This window comes from Hypanus sabinus, chromosome 18 (assembly GCF_030144855.1).
Source record: "Hypanus sabinus isolate sHypSab1 chromosome 18, sHypSab1.hap1, whole genome shotgun sequence".
NCBI lineage: Eukaryota > Metazoa > Chordata > Chondrichthyes > Myliobatiformes > Dasyatidae > Hypanus > Hypanus sabinus.
The window spans coordinates 37,228,224-37,250,803 of NC_082723.1; the positions used below are offsets into that span (position 1 = coordinate 37,228,224).

General features: G+C 39.2%; 2 protein-coding genes across 3 annotated transcripts in view; one reads left to right on the forward strand and one right to left on the reverse strand.

Moving 5' to 3' along the window:
* Window positions 1-10,278, forward strand: part of LOC132407502 (serine/threonine-protein kinase N2-like) — a 58,235-nt gene extending 47,957 nt beyond the window's left edge. The window contains exons 17-22 of the mRNA XM_059994137.1: window positions 25-87; window positions 1,671-1,747; window positions 3,896-4,038; window positions 4,597-4,704; window positions 6,089-6,169; window positions 8,310-10,278. Of these exons, the coding sequence (XP_059850120.1) occupies window positions 25-87; window positions 1,671-1,747; window positions 3,896-4,038; window positions 4,597-4,704; window positions 6,089-6,169; window positions 8,310-8,522 (685 nt within the window). The 3' untranslated portion in view covers window positions 8,523-10,278. The remainder of the gene's footprint in view (window positions 1-24; window positions 88-1,670; window positions 1,748-3,895; window positions 4,039-4,596; window positions 4,705-6,088; window positions 6,170-8,309) is intronic.
* A 122-nt stretch (window positions 10,279-10,400) lies between these two features.
* Window positions 10,401-18,804, reverse strand: zdhhc12a (zinc finger DHHC-type palmitoyltransferase 12a). Of its 2 annotated transcripts, none has more exons than XM_059994139.1 (5): window positions 18,672-18,804; window positions 15,143-15,279; window positions 14,359-14,460; window positions 13,374-13,540; window positions 10,401-13,232 (listed from the first exon to the last, which is right to left on the reverse strand). In XM_059994139.1, exons 1-5 carry the CDS (start codon window positions 18,766-18,768, stop codon window positions 12,917-12,919), a joined length of 819 nt encoding a protein of 272 aa, XP_059850122.1. In that variant the 5' UTR covers window positions 18,769-18,804; the 3' UTR covers window positions 10,401-12,916. The 2 variants fall into 2 exon arrangements, with proteins under 2 accessions (XP_059850122.1, XP_059850121.1); XM_059994138.1 differs by having other exon boundaries at window positions 13,374-13,543.
* Between the last annotated feature and the right edge of the window lie 3,776 nt (window positions 18,805-22,580).

Sequence of the window (22,580 nt, forward strand, 5' to 3'; positions counted from 1 at the left end):
TTTGCTTCCTTTGTGTTTCTTCAGATTTTATGCAGCCTGTGTTATTCTTGGCTTGCAGTTTCTACACGAGAAAAGTATAGTTTACAGGTAACCTTGGCTTAAGTACTCAAGTATACTTGTTAGAAACCATTTATATTTGAAAGATCTGTACCTATTGGTATTCCTTAAAATATTGGACATTCACTCTGAAAGTTCACAATGCGGTCTTGGCTGCCATGCCAACTTGATTTGCGCTATTTACTGATTCCTGATAAATTCCATTCCATCTCCTAGATGGAGGGATCTCTGCCCCGTACAGGAATGCTGTCAGCCCTGACCCTATCTTGCGTGCACCATGCAGGTTAGGATTCTCTGAGCAGTACTATTCAGAACTCTGCCCCCCGCCCCCCCATCCCCAATCCTTAAAGCTTTTGCAACTCAGTAATGCCACAGCTAATATGATGTTGTAAGATTATAACAGAAAACTGGAAAAGAATTATGAAATAGGATTATATGACAGGAAATGCTATAAGTACCATGCAGTCAACAGTCATGTACAGCCTTTAGCTCCTAATTGTTACATTAACTCCCATGTATTTGGTCCTATTCCAATTCCAAACACAGCTTGCCCTGGTAATCAAAGAAAGTAATTGGCCCTGACTCCACAGACCTTTGTTTTCTTCATTTATTTTATTTTTTTATGATAAATTATTGATGTAAGCATGTTTCTTTGTTCCTTTCACACCTAATTTATTCCTCAAGACGATGTGAACAAACCCAGTTAGTTTAGTCTTTTTTTTTACTGAAGAAATTTTGTGATGGGAAGAGCTACAGGCCTGGACAAGTAGTAATAGTTTTGTTTTACAGAAATTCCAGAGATGGTCAATCAGAATGCAAAATTTTGTCTTTCTAAAAAAAAATATTAGTTTGAATAGGTCCTGTGGTAGATTGCAGTGTGCTGAGTAGGATTTAGTCAGTGTTGGTGAATCACAAATTAAATGCAAATTTTCATGGAGGTTAACTGCCTGCATTTGCCGATACAAGTTGCCCTTTAAAAATTTTTCTAGTTTGAATCTGATCCGCTTTTGTCAAGGAAACTGCACAAACAATTTTTAAAAATCAGTTGTTAGCATTTTTAATTTTTGCAGACTTGCTGCTAAAAATATACTATGAGCAATGTGAGTCAATTTTTATGTAATTCAAAGCTCCACAACTTCAGATAGCAACACTAAATTGGATAATTTCAGGTTAAGGAACCACACTTCTGATTAGGGTTAGGGTTACAACTTTTTGGACTCAACATTTCAGATTTACATTCTTCATCCCAGCCACCACCTCTTAATTTCAGATAATTATTTGACATTTACACGACTCCCGATTTACTTTTTTTTTCCCAATCCAATTTAAGCTACCATCTTTTGCATGACCTCTTTGCCATTAAATTTCTTCTGCATACTAGCCTATCATAAACTTTCTCTTTTTGTTGTCCTTTTTTCTAACTCACCTTTATCGACTTAAACCTAGTTCTGCAAAGAAAAAAATACAGTCACTGCTATATTTCCTGGTTAAATTTCAAATTTCCAGTTTCTGCTTTTGTTCTAACCATCTGAGTCCTTTCACTTCTAACATCCTAGTACAGTAAACATTGACTGAGTGCAGAACTTTAACTTTTGCCCTTGTATCTTTTGCAGGGATCTGAAGCTGGACAATTTATTGATGGATGCTGATGGTTATGTTAAAATTGGTGACTTTGGTCTCTGTAAAGAAGGTAAATTTCTCTGTTTTCTTTGAGTTGCTTAATAGATAGTTCTAATGGATGAAGCACAGGGTCACAGATACTGACTTGCTTTGCATTTCCTGTTGCTCCTACAGGGCTATTTGTATTTCTGGTAGTGTGGTGAGAATAGTATTGAATTTGAATTTTTTTTATCTCGGTTACAAACAGTTGATATACCAATGTAGCAGCCTGGCCATCAGGTAGTAGGAATAGGGAGGGAGAAGAAATCAATGTATTCACTTTGGTCATTGGTTAATACTCTCTGACTGTGTATATATGTTGATATTGCATAAGAGTGGAATGTCATCAGACTTGACCAGGATGTTCCATTCTTGAATTCCCAGAGACCACTGTCCAGGCTAAAAATTAACTCAGTGCACACTTTATTGGGACCTCTTATACTTAATAAAGTGGCCACTGAGTGTAAGTTCATTGTTTTCTGCTGTTGTAGCCCGTCCACTTGAAAGTACAAAGTGTTGTACATTCAGAGACACTCTTCTACACACCACTGTTGTAAAGTGCGGTTATTTGAGTTACTGTCATCTTCTTGTTAGCTTGAACCAGTCTGGCCATTCTCCTTTTCATTAACAAGGCATTTTTGCCCACAGAACTGCCATGCACTTAATGTTTTTGCATCATCCTCTATAAACACTAGAGATTACTGAACTCTTGGGGTTTTTGCACACAACAGCTTCTGAGATACTCAAACACCCTGTCTGGCACCAATAATCATTTCATAATCAAAGTGTCTTAGATTGCATCTCTTTCCAATTCTGATGTTTGGTCTGAGCGACAACTGAACCTCTTGACCATGTCTGCACGCTTTTATGCATTGAGTTACTGCCACATGATTGGCTGATTAGATATTTGTATTAACGAGCTGGTATACCTAATAAAGTGGCCACTGAATGTAAATAGCTGAATGTGTCAGATATTAGAGAACCATGGGAATGTGCTCCAGTAAGTTTTTCTTTGAGGGCAAGTACATAGGAAGTTTACGGAGATATGCTGGGGAAAATTGTTCGTTGATCTTGGTTGAATCACTGGAGATATTGTTCGTTGATCTTGGCTGAATCACTAGATGGAGCACTATTACAACAAGAGGATTATTTGGGGCAGAAAGTATGAGCCTCTATCAGTGACTGTGGCTTTTGCAATTTCAACTTCTCGGGCAAGTGCATATTTCTTAATTTAGCAAAAACTGCTGCTTTTTCTTAAATCAATACATGGAAATTTAAAAACAGTAGAGAATGAAAATCTGAAACTAAGCCAAAAAATGCTGGCTAATTTTACTTTTTCCGATATCTGGAAAGCAAAGGTCAAAGTTTTTGAGTCTGTGATCCTTTATCATATCTGGAAAGAAATGTATGCAGGTTGTCAGAGAGAGAGAGAATGTGGGGGAGATGTTTAGAAAGTAGAGAGTCTCTTTTTATCAGCTCTTCTTTCTAGCAGCTGAGCATTGCCTGATGCATGAAGATCATTAGAGTGGTTGTGTATATTGTTGAGTTTGTTCACACAGTCCTAAGGATCTCCTGATACTTATTTGATTAGTGTCCAGGTAGAGATGAACCTTGAGGGATGACTTTTTGAATCCTATCTGAAAAACTTTGTTTTTGCCATTCCCGAAACACTCATGTGCTAAGAGAAAGTGCTTTTCAGACCAGATGGACTTTTGCTAATATTTTTGTTGTTAGGCACTGGTATTATTCCTGGCTTACTATTTTCAAAGGTTTCCCTTTACACCTATGTACTACTATATTAATTGTATTCAGTCTCTATTCTGTGGCCACATGGAATTTTTAATCCCAGTAATAACTCTGGGAGTAGCTGAATGCATCCATGAGATGAGGAAGATGAAGGTTTCAGTTTCTTCAACGCAGGTGCTCTGGTAGTTGGGTTGTTTACTAATTTACTGGGTCAAGAATTGTGCTGGGAATTCCGACAAAAAGTAAAATAAAGCTTCAGTTACACTCTGATACATCAATGCCAAATTAAGGTTTTTGTCTCACTTTTATGCTGCTAAAGGAATGAAACTCTCGGGTGTTGAGATTCTCCCGGATAGGCCCCTGCTATTTTGTAGTCATTTATCTTCACAATTATATTTTTAATGCTTTTTTAAAAAAATCTGTTCATTTGCAGGAATGGGTTTTGGTGATCACACAAATACATTTTGTGGAACTCCTGAGTTTCTGGCCCCAGAGGTGCTGACTGATACCTCCTACACACGAGCAGTTGACTGGTGGGGACTAGGAGTCCTAATTTATGAAATGCTGGTGGGAGAGGTAAGATCTTCACTTCCTTGAACTAGGCACAGTGTAAGCTTGTTTCTGTGATGATTCTTTCACTGTCGCTGGTTTTGGACAAGATACTGAGCACAATGCTAGATTTCACATAGTGAAAATATAGCTGAAATTGAGGAATATCATTTGGTGCCTGTCTGAAGTTAAGACAATACAAGCCGGGGCAAACTGCCTCTCATATACTCTAGTCAAAGCTGGTAATGGATTATTGATTGTGTTAGGAAAAGTGGAATTAAATAAGTTAATCATGGGTAAAATTAAAATACAATCAAGAGACTGCTTAGTTAAAGTATTCATCTGAGAAGCCAGGTAGATGAACTGCTCCAGCTCTCTAATCACAACAATTTGAAATCATTGACTTTCCTGGATATTATTTTCCTTTTCTATAACACATTTCATGAGTGAAGAAGTGTACAAAGAAATTGAAGCATAACATTTCTAAATTTAATTTGCACGGAACATCATTGTGCTAATTTGTTTACACTTCTAAGCCTCCTATTCCCCTGTTCAAATATGACAGTATTTTTTTTTTCCCTACAGTCCCCTTTTCCAGGAGACGATGATGACGAGGTATTTGATAGCATTGTTAATACTGAGGTACGCTATCCACGATTTCTATCGACTGAGGTGATCTCAATCATAAGGAAGGTCAGTCTAACTGATTTACTTGCGTGAGCATGCTGCCTCTCTAAACCATAGAACTATAGAACACTACAGCGCAGTACAGGCCCTTCAGCCCTCCATGTTGTGCTGGCCCATATAATCCTTTTTTAAATAAAAAGGAGTACTAAATCCACACTACTCCATAACCCTCCATTTTTCTTTCAACCATGTGCCTGTCCAAGAGGCTCTTAAGTACCCCTAATGTTTTAGCCTCCACCACCATCCCTGGCAAGTCATTCCAGGCACTCACAATCCTCTGATTTTATTTAAAAAAAACTTATCCCTGATGTCTCCCCTAAACCTCCCTCCTTTAATTATGTACCTATGCCCTCTGGTGTTTGCTATTGGTGCCCTGGGAAACAGGTACTGACTATCCACCCTATCTATGCCTCTCATAATCTTGTAGACCCTATCAAGTCCCCTCTCATTCTTCTACGCTCCAAAGAGAAAAGTCCCATCTGTGCTTAACCTTGCTTCATATGATTTGTTCTCCAAACCAGGCAACATCCTGGTTAATCTCCTCTGCACCCTCTTCATAGCTTCCACATCCTTCCTATAATGAGGTGACCAGAATTGAACACAATACTCTTAAGTGCGGTCTCACCAGAGATTTGTAGAGTTGCAGCATGACCTCTCTACTCTTGAACTCAATCCCCCTGTTAATGAAGCCTAGCATCCCATAGGCCTTCTTAACTACCCAATCAACCTGTGCAGCAACCTTGAGGGATGTATGGATTTGAATCCCAAGGTCCCTTTGTTCATCCACACTCTTAAGTAACTGACCATTAATCCTGTACTCAGTCTTCTGGTTTGTCCTTCCAAAATGCATCACCTCACACTTGTCCGGATTGAACTCCATCTGCCACTTTTCTGCCCAACTCTGCAGCCTGTCTATATCCTCTTGTAACCTTCGACAACCTACAGCTCCATCCACAACTCCTCCAATCTTCGTGTCATCTGCAAACTTACTCACCCATCCTTCTGCCTCTACATCCAGGTCATTTATAAAAATCACAAATAGCAGGGGTCCCAGGACAGATCCCTGTGGCACTCTACTAGTCACTGACCTCCAGGCAGAATATTTTCCTTCCACAACTACCCTCTGCTTTCTTCCTTTAAGCCAATTTTTTATCCAAACAGCCAAGGTTCCACTTATCCCATGCCTCATGACTTTCTGGATGAGTCTCTCATGAGGGACCTTGTCAAATGCTTTGCTAAAGTCCATGTAGACCACATCCACTGCCCTACCCTCATTAATTTCTTTTGTTACCTAAAGAAAGATTACAAAGAACAGTAAATAAATAACAATAATGGTGACAGCTTTTTCTTGTCCCCTTTTCTCCACCTTGCCCTGCAACACCATTTCCAGCTACTGAGAAAGAATCCAGAATACCGTTTAGGCACTGGTGAAGAGGATGCAGAAGAAGTGAAAAAGGAAATGTATTTTAGGGTGAGTAATAAACAAAGTGATTGGGGAATGGTGGGGAGTAAATGCATTTGGGAGTGGAAGCAATTGCCAAGTCACAAAATTCCCACTGAGCTACAATCTCCAGACAGTAAATCGGTACAAACATTTTTCTTTTAAGCTCATTTTGGTCATAGGTGTAGGAAATATAGGTTCAAAGTCTGTCAATGGCACAAAACTAGGAAAAAATGAGGAAGTAGCAGTAAATGACTGAAATGGGCTGATAAAATGTAATCCAGTTAATTTTTAACAATGCATTATTAGAGAGATATGGAGAGGCAATATAATTCAAATAATGGAGTTTTTAAAGGACAGAGATCAATCTTCTGATTTGTGGGGTTTTATAAGTGTACTTTTAAAAGGGGCAAAGTTGGGCCACTGGCGCCTTAAAACCAGTGTTTCTGGGAAGATGGGGCTTGTTAACCACGGATGGTAGCCCATCTAGGAGAGGGAAACTCCGATTTCAAACCTCGGCTGCCTTGCGGCTATACCTGCTCACAGGAAAGGCTTTGGGAGGAAAACCCTGAGCAAAATCCAGAGTCGGAGTCCCAAAGGCAGCTGACTGCTGTACCCAGCAGCGGCACGGCAACTCCTGCGATGCTGCTGGCACCAAACTGTATGACTTTCGTTGTTCCTTTGGACCTGTCATCAGCATGGAGAGGGGGGGACCCACTGCTTGGGCAACAGACGGATCTCCATATCAACTCTGCCTTGGCTTGTGCCCTGGAGAAGCCCCTCCCCAGTGACTACCAGAGGCGCAGTACCCATGGTCAACCACAACTGATGGAGGCCACACTTAAGTGTACTTTTAAAAATGGAAGAGGGAAAACATGGAATAAACATTAAAAGAGATTGATATTAATATTAAAAGATTCACTTTCCTACAAAGAATTGTCGCTGAGATGGTTTGAATGGCAGACTCCTGTGTTTTGATTCTCTGACATCTTAAATAACCTTTTGATTCAGTTGACATAGCACCATGTTATTGTGTGCAAGATGGCTTGGCAGCGTGATTACTTCTGCCACATTCCGATGTGATGGATACCTAGGGTAAATGCCATTAGGGAATTATACAGGGAGGGCACAGTTAGCAATCAAATTTCCTATCTGCTTGTTATCAAGCTCTAGATTAAGTTTTTCAAGAGCCAAATGAATAAATGTTTACAAAGCAATATTAATGAGTCAAGCAAGTTATCCTAAACCTTAAAAATCACTAAATAGGTACCAACAAATTATATTAATTCCTGAGCACCTTACTTTAGCAAAGATGCCCAATCGTTGAATGGTGCAATTTACTGAATTGACAGCAGGGTTGAGGGATCTATCTTTTGTATAGGATCTAGGGTTCTCTTTCGAGAAGAAACTACTACAAGGAGTGTTATAGAGGTATTTGAAAAACTAATTTTGACCGGATACGGTTTTAAACTAAAGAGCAACAGAAACCAAAGTGGTATTACATTGTGATCTGGATAGCATTGCTTGTAAAGGTGAATGCAGATTCAGTTGTAACAGTAAATAGATAAATACTGGAAAGGAAAGTGCTTGAAATGTGGAGGAGAGAGAAGGGAAAAAGAGGTAGTGGAGGGAAGTGAGCTGATTCAGGATTCTACAAGGGAAGTACTGCAGATAGAGAAAGAAAATATTGGTAATAACTGCTTAGAAAGCATCTGTTGAGAGAGAGTAACTGACATTTCTGGGTTGATAATCTTTCTGGTGGTCTGGTAAAAGTTAGAGATAAAAAGAGCAAAGCAAATTTTGTGGTTGGTTGAGGGACTCCAGATGAGGAATGGTGGTGTTGGACAATAGTGAGATTAATGGGAAAGCTGAAGAAAGATGAGGTTTGAAAATGGTAACATTACCACAATGAGGGAGCCACAATGATTAGAAATTGTTTGAATCCCCTCCAAACAGTTCACAAGCTGTAAAATATTTACAACTTGGGGGAAAAGAAATAGTTTATACCCATATAATGTCCGCCCAAGTTAAAAATAGCCAATGGATTATGCTGCAGTAACTGATCATATCATATGTGTACAATTCATTATCTGTTTTATTTTTGTCTGTATGTATTTGTATATTACTGCACCTACATCCTGACACTCTCATCCATGACTTTATCTTACAGGAAGTTGACTGGGAGGCCTTATTTGCTCGAAAAGTAAAGCCGCCATTTGTACCAAAACTAAGCGGCCGAAATGATGTCCGGAACTTTGAAGAAGAATTTACAACCCAGACTCCGGTCTTGTCTCCATTTTCAGACTCTGGAAAACTAACTTTACAGGAGCAAGCAATGTTTGAAGGGTTTGATTGCATGACTGACCTGTATCAAGATGACTGATTTTGTAGGCTTCATATTCTGATGTGATACCTCATAAGAAAGCACAGTGCTATTTGTTGGACAAACTGAGAAACTGCTAAGAAGTTTGAAACCTCTGGTAGTTTCTAGGCCAATTTGAATATGAATATTTAGTTTCCAAGAACCCGATCATCTGTTTCTTTTTGTGAATGTAATTTCCTGTTCAGAAACCTGCACATCCTGGAAAATGTCTGCATTCTGTTAGAATAGTGATGAACTACACCATTACAAAGGGAATTAACAGGTCAATTTATTATCAAGATGAATTGTCCACAATTTTGCTTATTTATCTGAGCAATAGGTAGTTAGCTGCATAATTCTCACTTCCTACTTCTCAGCTGCTCTTTCTCATCACCACACCCCTAACGCGTACTACCTCATACGACCTTGTCCTCCATGCTTTTCTCTTATCACGATACTGTAGATCTCTGATTCTTTCAATTTTTCCTCGCCATGTAAATGCAGGCAAATTTGAATGTCAATAGGGAGCATTTAAAACTTCTAACAATGAAATGTTATTGTGGATAGATGGTAATCATGAGCAGCACTTTAATTTGCTCCACTTCACACCCTAAGATATTGTGTTCTCTTGTTTTATTTCACTCGATGACAACTCTGGATATATTTAAGTAGCCTTTTTAATATAGTTTTTTTCTGCTTGTACTTTTTTGTTGAGCAGAGAGGAGTATTAGGAAACCTGCATCCTAAAACTACAAAGATAAGTTATTATAAAAAATGTGACCATTGCACTCTGACTTGCCTTTATTTCTGTTTGCAGTGAATGTTTTTGGCCTGTCACTGCATTTTTGGAATTAGGTCCAGGTTATGATACTTCAGAATATGTTCACATGCATGTTGTACTTAGTGGGAAGGCAAGGCTTTTTAAACAATTGCACTTTAAATGTGGATTGAAACGTTTTTCTCTGTTGCTATTTGATTAAATTAAAAGTGAGTGTAGAGGGTAAGTGTCTAATGACTCAGGTGAACACATGACAGGGATGACAATCTTGCACTTCCAGCTTATATTAACGTTTCCAAATCTTCAGAGGTTAGTAACATACCAGGAACTCAAAATTGAAATCTGAGCAGATTCATTCTCGTCTGCTTTTAAATATTCTCATTGACAAAGACCAAGGAACAGCTGCATTCCTGACCTCTTAGTTGTGTAGTTAGAGGAATGGAGCTATTAAAAGCGTATCATTATGAAATCCAGGATAACTGCTTTATTTTGAAGACCTCTATCTAAGTTGATTTTTAAAAATTGATAAACACTATAGAGATTAACTTTATTGATATAGAGCAGACACTGTTCCTATTTATTGATATAATTTATGGTTTGTATTTTGATAAATTCAGAAGAGGGTTAAAAAGATGATCTGAGTGATGGCATTCAAGTGATTCTTTAATCTATTCCAATTCCTCTTGTAATTGGTGGGCAGGGAAGGTCTGGCTGACCCATTGAGCCTGCCCAGATGGCAAAAGTGTTAGAAATTACTCAGTGTTTCTTTTTAAAGTACTCACACTACTTGACAGCCTCCAGCTTTAGGATGACTCTGTATTTGCAACCATTTTAGATACTGGGCATTCCTAATCTCACTCTTGTCTGATCTCATGACAAAGCTAGATGTATCAATGGCTTCTACTTGTATATACTCTTCCATTGTCAAGAATGAATCTGGGCTCTCTTTGTCTCATTATCTAAGATCATCAGCAAGAGATAGTAATCATCAGAATTTACTTGGGCTCAAATCACTTTTCCTTTCTTACTGTATTATGAGCATTGACATCTGCCAGTTACTGAAGGCAGTATTAACTAACTTTGTGAATGAAACAGAAAAATCAAACAACTTTGAAACAAAATAAAGATTTAAACTTGTTTAATCATTATATTTTTCCAAGTACTGATGATTTGAGGCACAGAACAGATTCTAATCCAAAATTAAGCTGAATATTTTAATGAAATTGGTCTGTTCAGAAACCTTTTAAGAAAATTATTAAAGTATCAAGTTGTGGAAAATGTACAGTAACATACTATTATTTAATGGTAATGACTTATAAATTCCCAGTACAGTCCAGCTGTCTAAATTCAATGTAGATTAAATTCCTGCTATAAACTATAAACCTGTTTTGCCAGTTATACGCTCCATTTTTTTCAGTATATCAAACATGCCTCAATGTTGATGGATGTGATTTAATTACAGGCGTTGAAATACAAATCCCCTGCTCTTGTAACAAAATTAACATATATTTAGAGGTTATAGTTTTAAATCAATAGAACAAAAACAGTTATATGGAGCACAAGATTAGATCAGCACCAAAATGTTGTGCATTACTTGCATTTTTGTCTGTAGAGGCAATAAGTAATGCTGCTTCTCAGTGGTAATTTGTCCCCAGTTGCATTTCAGTTTCCTCAATGAACCCTGGTCCGCCTTCAATTTATTTTCTTGTATATAAAATTTGTATTTGCACTTAAAATGTTTGTATTCATTACTTTTGGAGAAAAGCAGTCACCCTCACCCTGGTATCTGAAATCAGACGATAAATCTGATCAATTGTGCTTGACATTTTGCAGTGCATATTGTAGGTCTAAAGACATCACAAGTAGTTTAGGACTTGGCTGTACAGAAACTTGACGCATGTAATCTTGTCATAAAAGTTTATTCTGTTGGGGCAGATGTGACCACTGTTACCAGGAATGGAACAAATGCTGTAGGATTGGGACAAATTGGCTAGGTTGAATAATGCAATGAGCTAGGTGGTTTTGGATTGCAATCACAGCCAAGATCATTCAGTTACTTGTCCTCTGCACTCCATGGCAGCAGTAACTGCATGATTGATGTTGGTATGCTTGCAGAATTTCTTGGATGACCAGCAATCTCAATAGAAATTAGTGTTTGGACTAGCTACCTACTAGAACAGGATCTTCATAAATAATTCCTTTTTCTCCCCTTTTCCATTTATAATGGTTTAAATTATTTTTTTCTTAAAAAAGAACTTTCACTTATATTGCTCTATACCACAAAGAAGTACATTAGAAGTATGGTCACTATTGCATTGTAAGAAACAAGATGATTGATTTGTATGCAAGATTCCACAAATGGCTATGCAACAATACTGGGATTATATTTTGTTCATAATTGGTTCAGATGTGATATGCTGGCTTTCTGATCACCCCTTCCCCATGCTCTTTCAATTTATTGCCAGTGTTTCTTGCATCCTCTTGGGGATGGAACATTAATTTTGCATTTCATCATGCTGTACATAATTGTAAGTATTGCACTGAAGTGTAAGAATTTATGCATCCATTATTCAGGATGTGGGCATTGCCAGCAAAGTCTGCATTTATTGACCATTCTTGGCAGCTCTGAACTTCTGTAATCTCTCAAAATGAAAATACTGCCATAGTACTGTGAGGTAGTTTGTTTCAGGACTTGTACTGAACCACAATGAAGGAATATTTCACAATCTTAACAATCTTTGACTTGGGGTGGTATCTGCTACCTCTGCCAAATGAAACCATTGATAAAAGTTCTGATTTCTGACAATGTGCAGAATTTGAATACTGATGCTGTCCAGAAGAATTTGGTACACCTAGGTAAATATATTTACAGGAATTTTGTAAACTTAAGATCTGGGTAATAAGCATCATTGGAATATTTTATGAAAAGCTTTTTTTGCTAAAATTGAATGTTTTTAACATTGTAAATATATATATATATAAACACAGTAATCCTTGCTGGAATAAAAATGATTCAATGCAGATAAATTTTAGATATGGACTGCAAAATTATTCATTTGAAAATTGGCGATAAATAAAAGTTATTGTTTCAATATATCCATATTGAAGTATCAAAAATATTATTGTATTAAATGTGTTTTGTTAAAATGAGGATCAGTATACTTTGACATTAGTAATTGATCTTAAACCGTGATGAGTATCCAGAACCCAGAATCAGAGTTCTAATTTAAATAATTTTTCTTCTCTTAATCCTTCTCAATATCTATTCAGGATGGTAACGAGTGACTCTTAACCATGGAAAACTACTTCAGTTCCTTCAAACCCACCACCACCACCACCCAATTACCTCACCCACAATTGATTAGAGCCACAACTTAAAACTCTGATTTGGGATGGAGTGGAAAGAGGAAAGAATTTGCATACCACACCCATAACGGCTATAGCAACTTGTCATTTTATCTTGCCTCCCTTTTGCTCTCTATTTCCCACTTGCCTCTGGCAGTCAAGGAGAAAATCTCTCACATGAAGCACTTTGTTTTTGATAAATAATGTTCACATTTTCTTCAGACTCAATCTCAGTGAGGCAGAAAAGCAAAATGAATAGAGTAGAGATCACACATTAATGAAAACCCACTCTCTAAACCTGCTCATTGTCCTCTCTAAAATAAACCTTTTCCCATGTAACTGTCTTACACATGCAAAAAAACATCCACAAATTCCTAAGAATGCCCTCATCAAAAGGGTTTTCCTCTGAGCTGCAGTGTTTCAGATAAGAGATACGATGGCGAGACATGAATTCCCAAGTTGTGGTGTTGTTGGACACTAGATACAAGTGTGATACCAACAACAGCATAACCACCACGGTGAAAATGATGATAATAATGAATGCCAGCAGCAGGAACATGTTGACACGTAGCCAGTCTTTCCATCTGGGTTCAGCACAAAATCCAGACCTGCAAGTAACAGCAAAAATTCTGTGAATGCTATAGATGTCAGACACAGTACAGAAATTAGCTTTCTGGTCAGAGGCAAGAGTGTATCTATTCTACTATAAAACCCCTATGTATGTGGTATAATTTCATACTGATCCTTACCACGCAATGTGGAAAGCCCACATCAAGACAGTTAGTTGCGTTATCAGATAGAGCATAAAGAAGCGATGATTTCTCTCCCCCACACAATTCTCAATCCACGGACAGTGATGGTCATATCGCCGCACGCAGTGTTGACAGGACTGGCAATGTTTAGACCTCATGGGCTGCTGCTGAAACAGAGGGAACTTATTAGAATTTATCTTTTAATCAAATGCAGTGAAGTAAACAGTCAAGGCTAGTTTAAAGTGGAATTTTGATTGGTCAATCTTCTGCCTCTTTTTGCTAAATGCACAGGCAAGAAATTAAATTCCACAGTACCAACCTAGAAGTTAGCCAGATTTACAAAATTAAAGTAAATACTTTATTTCAAATTTTTAGTATTATGGATTCATAGTTGTCAATTAGTACCCAAGTAAAAACAGAGATTGATGATACCTAGGTTCAACAGGCTCCTAATTTTACATCAATGTATATTAAACTGCTGTTTCCAGTAACTCACCTTAGCCACAGGAGTTTCCAAGTGGATAGAATAAAGAAAAATTGATCACACAATCATGTCAACAATTACTAATTGTATTAAAACCTACTAATACAGCTTAGTGCCAAGCAATAGAGAGCATTCCTTACTGTTTGGGGTGCAGTCTTTCAAATGTTAAAGTGAGGCCCTGGTATGTCTAAAAGGTGAATATAAAGGATCATGGCAAAACTCTGATGAACAGAGGGATTCTGTTTGGTATCCTCCCCAATATTCCTTGCTCAACAGCATCGCTAAAAACTGATTATCTGATCATTTCCTCCATACTTTATTTTCACTTTAGTACACAGGTGGCAATGACATGGCTAGCACCTCACTGCTTATCCTAATTTTCATAGCAAATAATAGTCTGTGAAAGGCTTTTGGAATTCTTGAGATATTTATTCTGCAATGACAAATGTTTATATTGTTAAGAATTTAAATCAGTATTTCTAAAATAGAAATTCCCACCTGGACCATGCAGTATCCACAGCGTCTCAGTCTCTGGGCTTTCTGTATCACAGGCACCATCTGTTCCTTCTCATCCCAAACACACTGATTTGACTGAGATACCTGTGTGTGCAAGGAACCAACAAAGTCCTCAGGAACTGAAAATTTCAATTTTCAAGTAAAATACAGAGCACAATGTTTGAGAAAGTCCTTATTTTAATCAAAAGGGTGAATATTATTGAATTCAATCAAATTAAATCTAGGTACATTTAAGGGTGAAAGGAACAAATGACTACCCTGATAGGTTTAGATAAAGAGTGGGAGAAATCTCACGTAAAGCAAAAAGATCAACACAGAAGAATAGTACAAATTGCCAATTTCTGTGCTGCAACTTCTACAAAGAGGTAACAATCATGTTATGGTGATATTGAATTCCTGGGAAATGGTCAATATCACAACTTTCTGCAATGCAAAGGAAGGTTATTTGCACATGCCTCAAAAATACAACTTGACAGATAAATTGTTTATTTCTTTACTTCCAACCCCTACCCTGCTCCCCCCCCCCCACCACCACCTCAAATTCAACAAGAACAAATTTAACTTTGTACTTCAATTTCTTGTGTAGTGATCTGTGAATTTTGTAAGGGTGAATTTCTGTTGCCCGGGCAGCCATTATGTAGGGTAACCTATAATTTCAGGTATGAAGCAATAGTGTTTCTACAGGATACTAATTTTAGCTGCTCTCATGGAAGAATAATCACCTCAGCTACGTGCTGCAGTTTGTGCCAGATAGAGATTGATTTACCTTTAGTTCATCATCAAATGTGACGTATCCTGGGTCCATGAGGGAGGTAATGAAGTACAATAACATTGAACAGAGAACCAGCAGGATAAATATGACTGGTTGTAAGAACTCGCCATGCTCTTTGCTTTGCCTCAGATCTATAATTAACAATCAGAATGAATTGTATTTATTGAGCAACAAATATAAGATGGATAAAAATTATTCACAGTTGGACATTTTAAACTGTTTCTTGTAATTAAGAATGACATACTCCCATTCAAGTTCTGTAGGTTTTATTGGCGAAGAAGGCCAATGTGGCATCCACAAATTCTGCCAAAAGAGGGTCAAAAGCTGCTAAAAGTGGTTGCTGCCATGTGGGTAATTTGGGAAGTGGTGCACACTTTTCATTATTTACACTGGGCTTCTGCATTTTACGGATGAATTCTCCCTGTCATTATAAATGCTCCTTCTCCTCTTCAGGTGGTCTTGGGCCAGAGTTTTCCACGGTCTGGGGCGAAGTTAAATCTTTTCAGAGACTTTAGGAACATCTTTGAATTTTTTTTTGTCAGAGTCTATTTCAGGTTTCTGGTGTCAGGGAAGCAATAGTGGAGTCAACTTAGTATAAACAGAGCTTTAGTTATAGGATTGACCCAGGAGAAGACACTAATGTTGGTCAACATATTGTTGATGGATTCAGAGGGCTTTGTAAGGACAGCAGGTGGCACTTGAAGAGTCTGCTATAGATTGTATGTGTCTCAGATGCACACAGGAGAGCAGAGATCAATGTTTATATGTGGACCCTGAGCTACATGCTGAAGATTTTATCACAAATGCTCTTTCCTCAGATGGCCAACGGCTACACTGGCAGAGGAAGATAATGGTGGATTTAATCATTTTTAGCTGAGATTATTCCTGAACAAAATTTACACAAATAACTTTGGCACTGCAATAAAAAGTTTTCTATGTTTACAGATGATGTAGGCCTCTGTCAGTCTCGATAGACCATGGATTTGCGCCTTGGAAAATTTCCAGGGCACAAGCCTGGGTAGGGTTTTTTGCCCAAGCTGCAAGTCTCCCCTCTCCATGCCACTGATGTTGTCCAAGGGAAGGGCATTAGGACCCATACAGCTTGGCACCGGTGTCATCACAGAGCAACATGTGGTTAAGTGCCTTGCTCAAGGACACACACAGCCTCGGCCAAGGCTCGAATTAGCGACCTTCAGATCACTAGATGAACGCCTTAACCACTTGGCCACGCACCAACACATAATGATACCATCTGAGGACATTGGCTGTGAAGTGAATGAAGTTCAACACAGATGAAAGGTAGGGGAAAAAGGTGTGCTTAGCTAAATTGTAATGTTACTAAAGTTACAATGATTTAACGCCACTCTTATATGTTGCCCCCAGCCATCAGTAGCAAATGCCACACAGATCTCTCCCACAAGAAAGAATAAACAGTATGGTGTCTTTTGAGAAAAGACTGAGAGTTCATCTAATGGTAGTTTTAAAATTATGAAAGGATTTGATAGAATGTTTACAGACAGAATATTTCCACATGTCGACTATATAAATATATAATTAGTCACCAATTTGAGATAGTCACAAGAAATTATCAGGTAAAATTTCTTCTAAATTCACTGAACAGAGAAAACACGGACTCTTAACAAATTTCTACAGATGTGCTGTGCAGAGCATGTTATCGGGTTGCATCACTGTTTAGTATGGAGGGGCCACTCTGCAGGATTGAGGAAAAGCTGCAGGTTGCAAACTGAGCCAGCTCCATCATGGGCATCCCCAGCATCGAGGACATCTTCAAAAGGAAATGCCTTAAATTTGATTTCAGATACAGTTGAATAATAATTGAACTTGAAGACAGCATCCATCATTAAGGACTCCATCACCAGGCCATGCCCTCTTCTCATTGGTACCATTGGGGAAGGTACAGGAGCTTGAACACACACTCAACATTTTAGGAACAGCTTCTTCCCCTCCGCCATCAGATTTCTGAATGGACAGTGAAAACTGCGCTATTGTTTGCTTTCTTTCTGCACTACTTACTGATTTTTATTTTATATACAGCATATATATTTCTTGTTGTAACTTATCACTTTTTGTGTGCTGTATCACTGCCCCAAAACAATAAATTTCACGGCATATGCCAGTGATATTAAATCTGATTCTGAACTCACTGCTAGAGGAAATGGTTGAACAAAGATGCATTCAAAGGGAGGCTGGACAAGCATGCTGGAGAAGAGAACAGTGAGTGGCACCAATAGATTTTGCCAGGGGAAAATGGAAGGAGGTTCATGTGGTGCACAAATAATACCTGTATGGACTGAATGGATTGCTTTTATTTTATACAAGTAATATAATACAATGTACAGATCCCATTTAAACACAAACTTTTCATTCTTTCAGAATAATGTCACCCAGCACCTTTTAATTAGGGGAAGTTTTTAAAGATGTAAACAAGTATGTGACAAGCCTTCAGAATTTCTTCTGTATAATAAGTCCACTCTAAAAATATGTTAAAATATAGTGCAGATATTTCCACTTCTTGAGTGCTCGAAATTGGCAGAAGTGAGGGCAGGAGCAGCTGGCTGTGAAGGTACAGGAAGAGATGATTGGTTTATAAACTCAAAAGGAGGCTGTAATGAAATTTACAGCTGGTTACAGCAAGCAGAGGAGGGTCTACCTGTCACGTCACGAAGGCAGGATTACAGGATGAGAGGCGAGATCTCATTTCAAGGGACAGTTGGTTGGTAAGAAAGACCAGAATGAGGATTTCCTTTAGTTATAGTTTAAGTCAAATTAAAGACGGGGTGATCAGTAGAGTAGAAGCACAAGCGACTGCAGTCTGAAGCAACAAACAAATCGAGATGATCTTGTTTACTGATCAAGATTGATTAGTATTCTTTAATTTGTTAACTATGATCTTATCTTAAAAGGCAATTCTTTTATTCTTGGATTAAAGGACTTTTTAAAAGTTAAATAGTTCAGTTCTCGGTTGCTTCTCTGCACCATGCAGGAATTCACAGGGACTCCGAGCATCTGTGGGGAGTTTCACTGCAGGTTTCGGAGCCCAAGCACTGGCAGCAGGGACAAAGATGCATCGAGGAGTCATGTGGAAAGCAAATTATTAGGAGGCATGGAAGAGAGCAGAGAAAGGTTACCAGGATCTAGTGTCAAACTGGGAAAGGAACTCAGGGTATCAGGCAGCATCTGTAGAGGGAAATGAACAGTCGGATTTCAGGCTGAGCAGTTTATTTTTACTTTGTTCCAGTATCTGCAGTTACTTGTGTCTCCAAACTGGCAATGACAAGAGACCCAGTAGGCTGGGTTTGCTTTCTTCGGAGTGGAGGGGGCTCAGAAGAAACCCAGTGAAGGTACACACCATTTTATGCCGTTCAGATAAGGTCAACTTAGAGTAGAATTTTTCTTCTATCTACCTCGTCCACAAGCCGCCGCGTTTAGTACATCGGTAAGTTTTACATTTAAGCAGCGCGGTTATCTCTGGACATGGGGTACGACCTAATGATGACCTCACCCGTGTTGTACAGGAAGAGAACGAACGTCACCGCCCACGTCAGGGCCGCGTGAAGGGCCCGCACCAGGAAGCCGGTGGAGAGAACTTTCCGGAACATTCCAGAGACAATGTCGGCTATCCGCTCACCAGCCCTCCGTGTACGCTACCGCATCGGCTCGGCGCCGCGGTCCCCCTCACTCTCTGCATGAGCAGAGGAAGGGATGGGGATAAAGCAGGCAAAAAACAAGTGGAACTGAAGCAGCGAACTGCCCCGATGAGGGGAGGACTCGATCTTTTGACAGTCTCCAAGGGAGACAGTGAGACGGCTTCTGATTGGTGGGGATGACAGTGTGGTTGGAGGTAAAATCAGTACTGAATCTGGGATCGGCTTGGAAGTGGTAGCGTAAGTAAGTTATAAAGGGAACATAGTAAGAAAGGTTTGATAGACATGACAGTGCCAGAAAAAGAAAATAGATTTTCGGCAAATAGGTACTTGGATGGGAGAGCCATGGAGGGCTAAGGTCTGAGTGCAGGTTGATTGGGCGTGACAAAATAATAGTTTGGCATAGACTAGATGGGCTGAAGGGCCTTTTTCTGCGCTGTGGTGTTCTGTGATTCTGTGACTATAATGCTTCACCCAACTTCCTGAACACTGTAACTACACCAAAGGTCAAAATATGTTTACATAAATAAGCTCCAAGTCTCAGATATGCATTGAACGAGATTGGGGAACCACTGGCGTAATTGACCACGTCTGACTGAAGTTTTTTGGCAATTACCACTTAGCTTAAAAAGGGAATGGGTTCAAAGTATGTGAAGGTACATATTTTGACAGGCAAGGCGTATGGAAAGGATGTGTAAGGATCGAATTGGTTGAAAATATTTGCAGTGCTGATGAAAGTGGCTATATCTCTGGAGTCAAGAAGTACAGATGTTTAAATATTTATGGGAGCTTTCCTCACAGGCAATTAATTGGGTATTGAAATTCAAATTGGTGAATGAATTATACAGATGCATAAAAGCTGTGAAGTAGTGATGATGATTCGAATATCTCAATAAAGATTGTGATTATGTAAAAGGATAGGAAGGGATGTTTTTGAAGTGTGTCTCAGAGAACTTTCTTGACCAGAGGAGACGAGAACTGATTTACTACGAGTTGAGACATAAAACACAGCGCCGGCTACAAAAGCTACTCCTCTCCCAGCTGAGCAGCCACTGTCTATAACAGCAGCGGGGTGAGAAGGGCTCTAGAGCAGAGTTAGCCCCTATAAGGCCACCGGACTTGACAACATCCCAAGCCGAGTATTCGGGGATTGTGCACACCAGCTCTAGATGTCTTCACAGATATCTTCAACACTTCACTCATCCAAGGTGCTATCCCCCCTTGCTTCAAATCAGCCACTATTATCCCTGTAGCAAAGAACTCTACAACTACAGAACTAAATCACTACTGCCCAGTGGCATTAATGCCAGTTATCATGAAATGTTTTCAACGGCTGATAATGGCACACATCAAAAACTCCATTCCTGCCACATTGGACACTCACTGATGTGCTTACTGACAGAACTGCTCGACGATAGATGCCACAGCATCTGTCATGCACCTACCCTGATACACCTAGAAAATAAGGACACATGTCGGAATGCTGTTTCTGGCTTTCAGCTCAGCATTCAACACTGTTGTCTCACAGATGCTGGTGAACAAACTCCGACTCCTCGGTCTAAATACACCACTGCAACCGGCTGTTGGACTTCCTAACCAACAAACCTCAGATAGTCAGGACGCACAACCGCTCCTCCCTCGCCATCATCCTCTCAACATGGGTACCCCCCCCCCCCCCCGGGCTGTGTGCTGAGCCCGTTGCTCTGTTCACACATGATTGCATGGCTAAACTCCGGGATCGCCAGGTTCAGAGATAGCTGTTACCCTCAAATATCAGGCTCCTGATCAGCATGGATAACTTCACTCCGGTCAACTCTACAATTCATTTCTCAAAATTATTTTTTCTCTCTAATTGCTTAGTTTGTCTTCTTTTGCACATTGGTTGTTTGTCCATTTTGCACGTAGTTTTTCATTGATTTTATTATATTTCTTTGCTGTACAATGAATGTTTGCAAGAAAGTGCATCTACTGGAAGAATGCATAACTCTTAATTCCTTTTTTGAGTTTATTCTAAGGAAATCAGATCTGTATCTCAATACCATGCTTCCTTCACCTTCATTCCTGGCTCCCACAAGTCAACATTACAACCTTTTCCTTTTGATTGGTCAGCTATTATTTCCAGTTCAGTTTTGAAACTATCATGATTTCTAACCACTTCCAAATCAATCCTCGTTTTCTCTTATGTCTATTCCCTTGCCAATCCTCCCCCCCCCCACCGATCTCTAACCTTTTTATAATTCAAAGTTTTAAATATTGTAACTTAAATTACTGACCATCTTTTCTGTGATTTCCCATTTTAATCTCATCGATCAGGTGTGGTGCATCAGCTTCTTTTATAGTACTAAATTAGTTCCTGTGCTTATGACTAGTGAATTTTCTCTTGTCTGAAACCACACTGTCTCATCTAGCTCCATAGAAACCTAATCATAGCCAAGGATCATCAGTGATAAAACCCCTTTCCTGCAGCCTCCCTCCTCCATTAACAGTTGTCTCACGTGTTGCCACATGCTGACATCATCCAAAGTCATTCAACTGGTTTCCACATGTGCCTTGATGATAGCCAAGTCACACTTTCCTCCTGTGCCTGTTATGTTACTGTCATCAGTTGGTTGTCATTTCTTACAATTAAATATATTGGACGTGTAACACGCTGTAAGGTTTCACTGCTAATGTAATGGCTTCTCTGTAATTTTTCACTGCTAAGGCTAATGTGATGGCTTTTTTGTAATGTTTCACTGCTAAGGCTAATGTAATGGCTTCTCTGTAGCAGCAACGTTTGGGTTATGGCTAGAGATAACAGGTCATGTTAGCCAATAAGCAAGATGTTCTTTCTTGTATGTCTGGGTGCAGAATTTCATGGTCTTTTACAATTGTAAATCTTGGTTCGGCTAGCGGCTTAATCTAGGGAGATGATAGCCTCCCCCCCACCCAAACTTAAGAAATCTCGTTTGGGAAGATGCTCTGCGATGTGTCCCCCGGTACAAATCAGTACCATGAAATAACAAACAGTACACATTATGCAATTAAACAATTGAACTTTATAATTCTTAATTTGACTATATGGTTAGTAAAGAAACAAGAAAAATAAAACGGCCCATCCTCATGAAACAGTCTAATGCACAGATGTTGAAGCTCACTGATAAGGCCATTTGTCCACCACTGACCTCTGATCATCGCTGACCTTTGGACCCTCGCTCTAAGTCCACCCCGTCCGGTGGTCTACCAACTCTCTCCATTCATGTCTTCTCTCCTCATCTCTCCCCAACAAAAGACCGCAAATTCCCGGCTCCCAGACTCACAAAGAACAACATCCTGCTCATTGACTAGCATGCCCCGCTATCTCTAGTCATAACCCAAACATTGTTGCTACGGAGAAACCATTACCTTAGCAGTAGAACATTACAGAGAAGCCATTACATTTGCCTCAGCAGTGAAACATTACAGAGAGGCCATTGCATTAGCAGTGTAACATTACAGAGAGGTCATTACATTAGCAGTGAAACCTTACATCAAGTTACAGGTGCCAGAGATTCTTCTGGAGCAAAAAAAAAAATGCTGGGGAAACTCAGTGTCAGGTATTTTTGACCATTTAATTCCTAGCTGCTGTAATAAGTGGAATGTTATGGTTGCAATTCAGAAGAGCTATTTGACTGAATTGAATTCTGACCTCATTTTGTTCTCCATACAAAAGGGTCTATACTGGATCATCATCCCTTCAGTTTTCTCTTTTCTCTGGACTGCATGAGAATCTCAAGACATTACTTTAA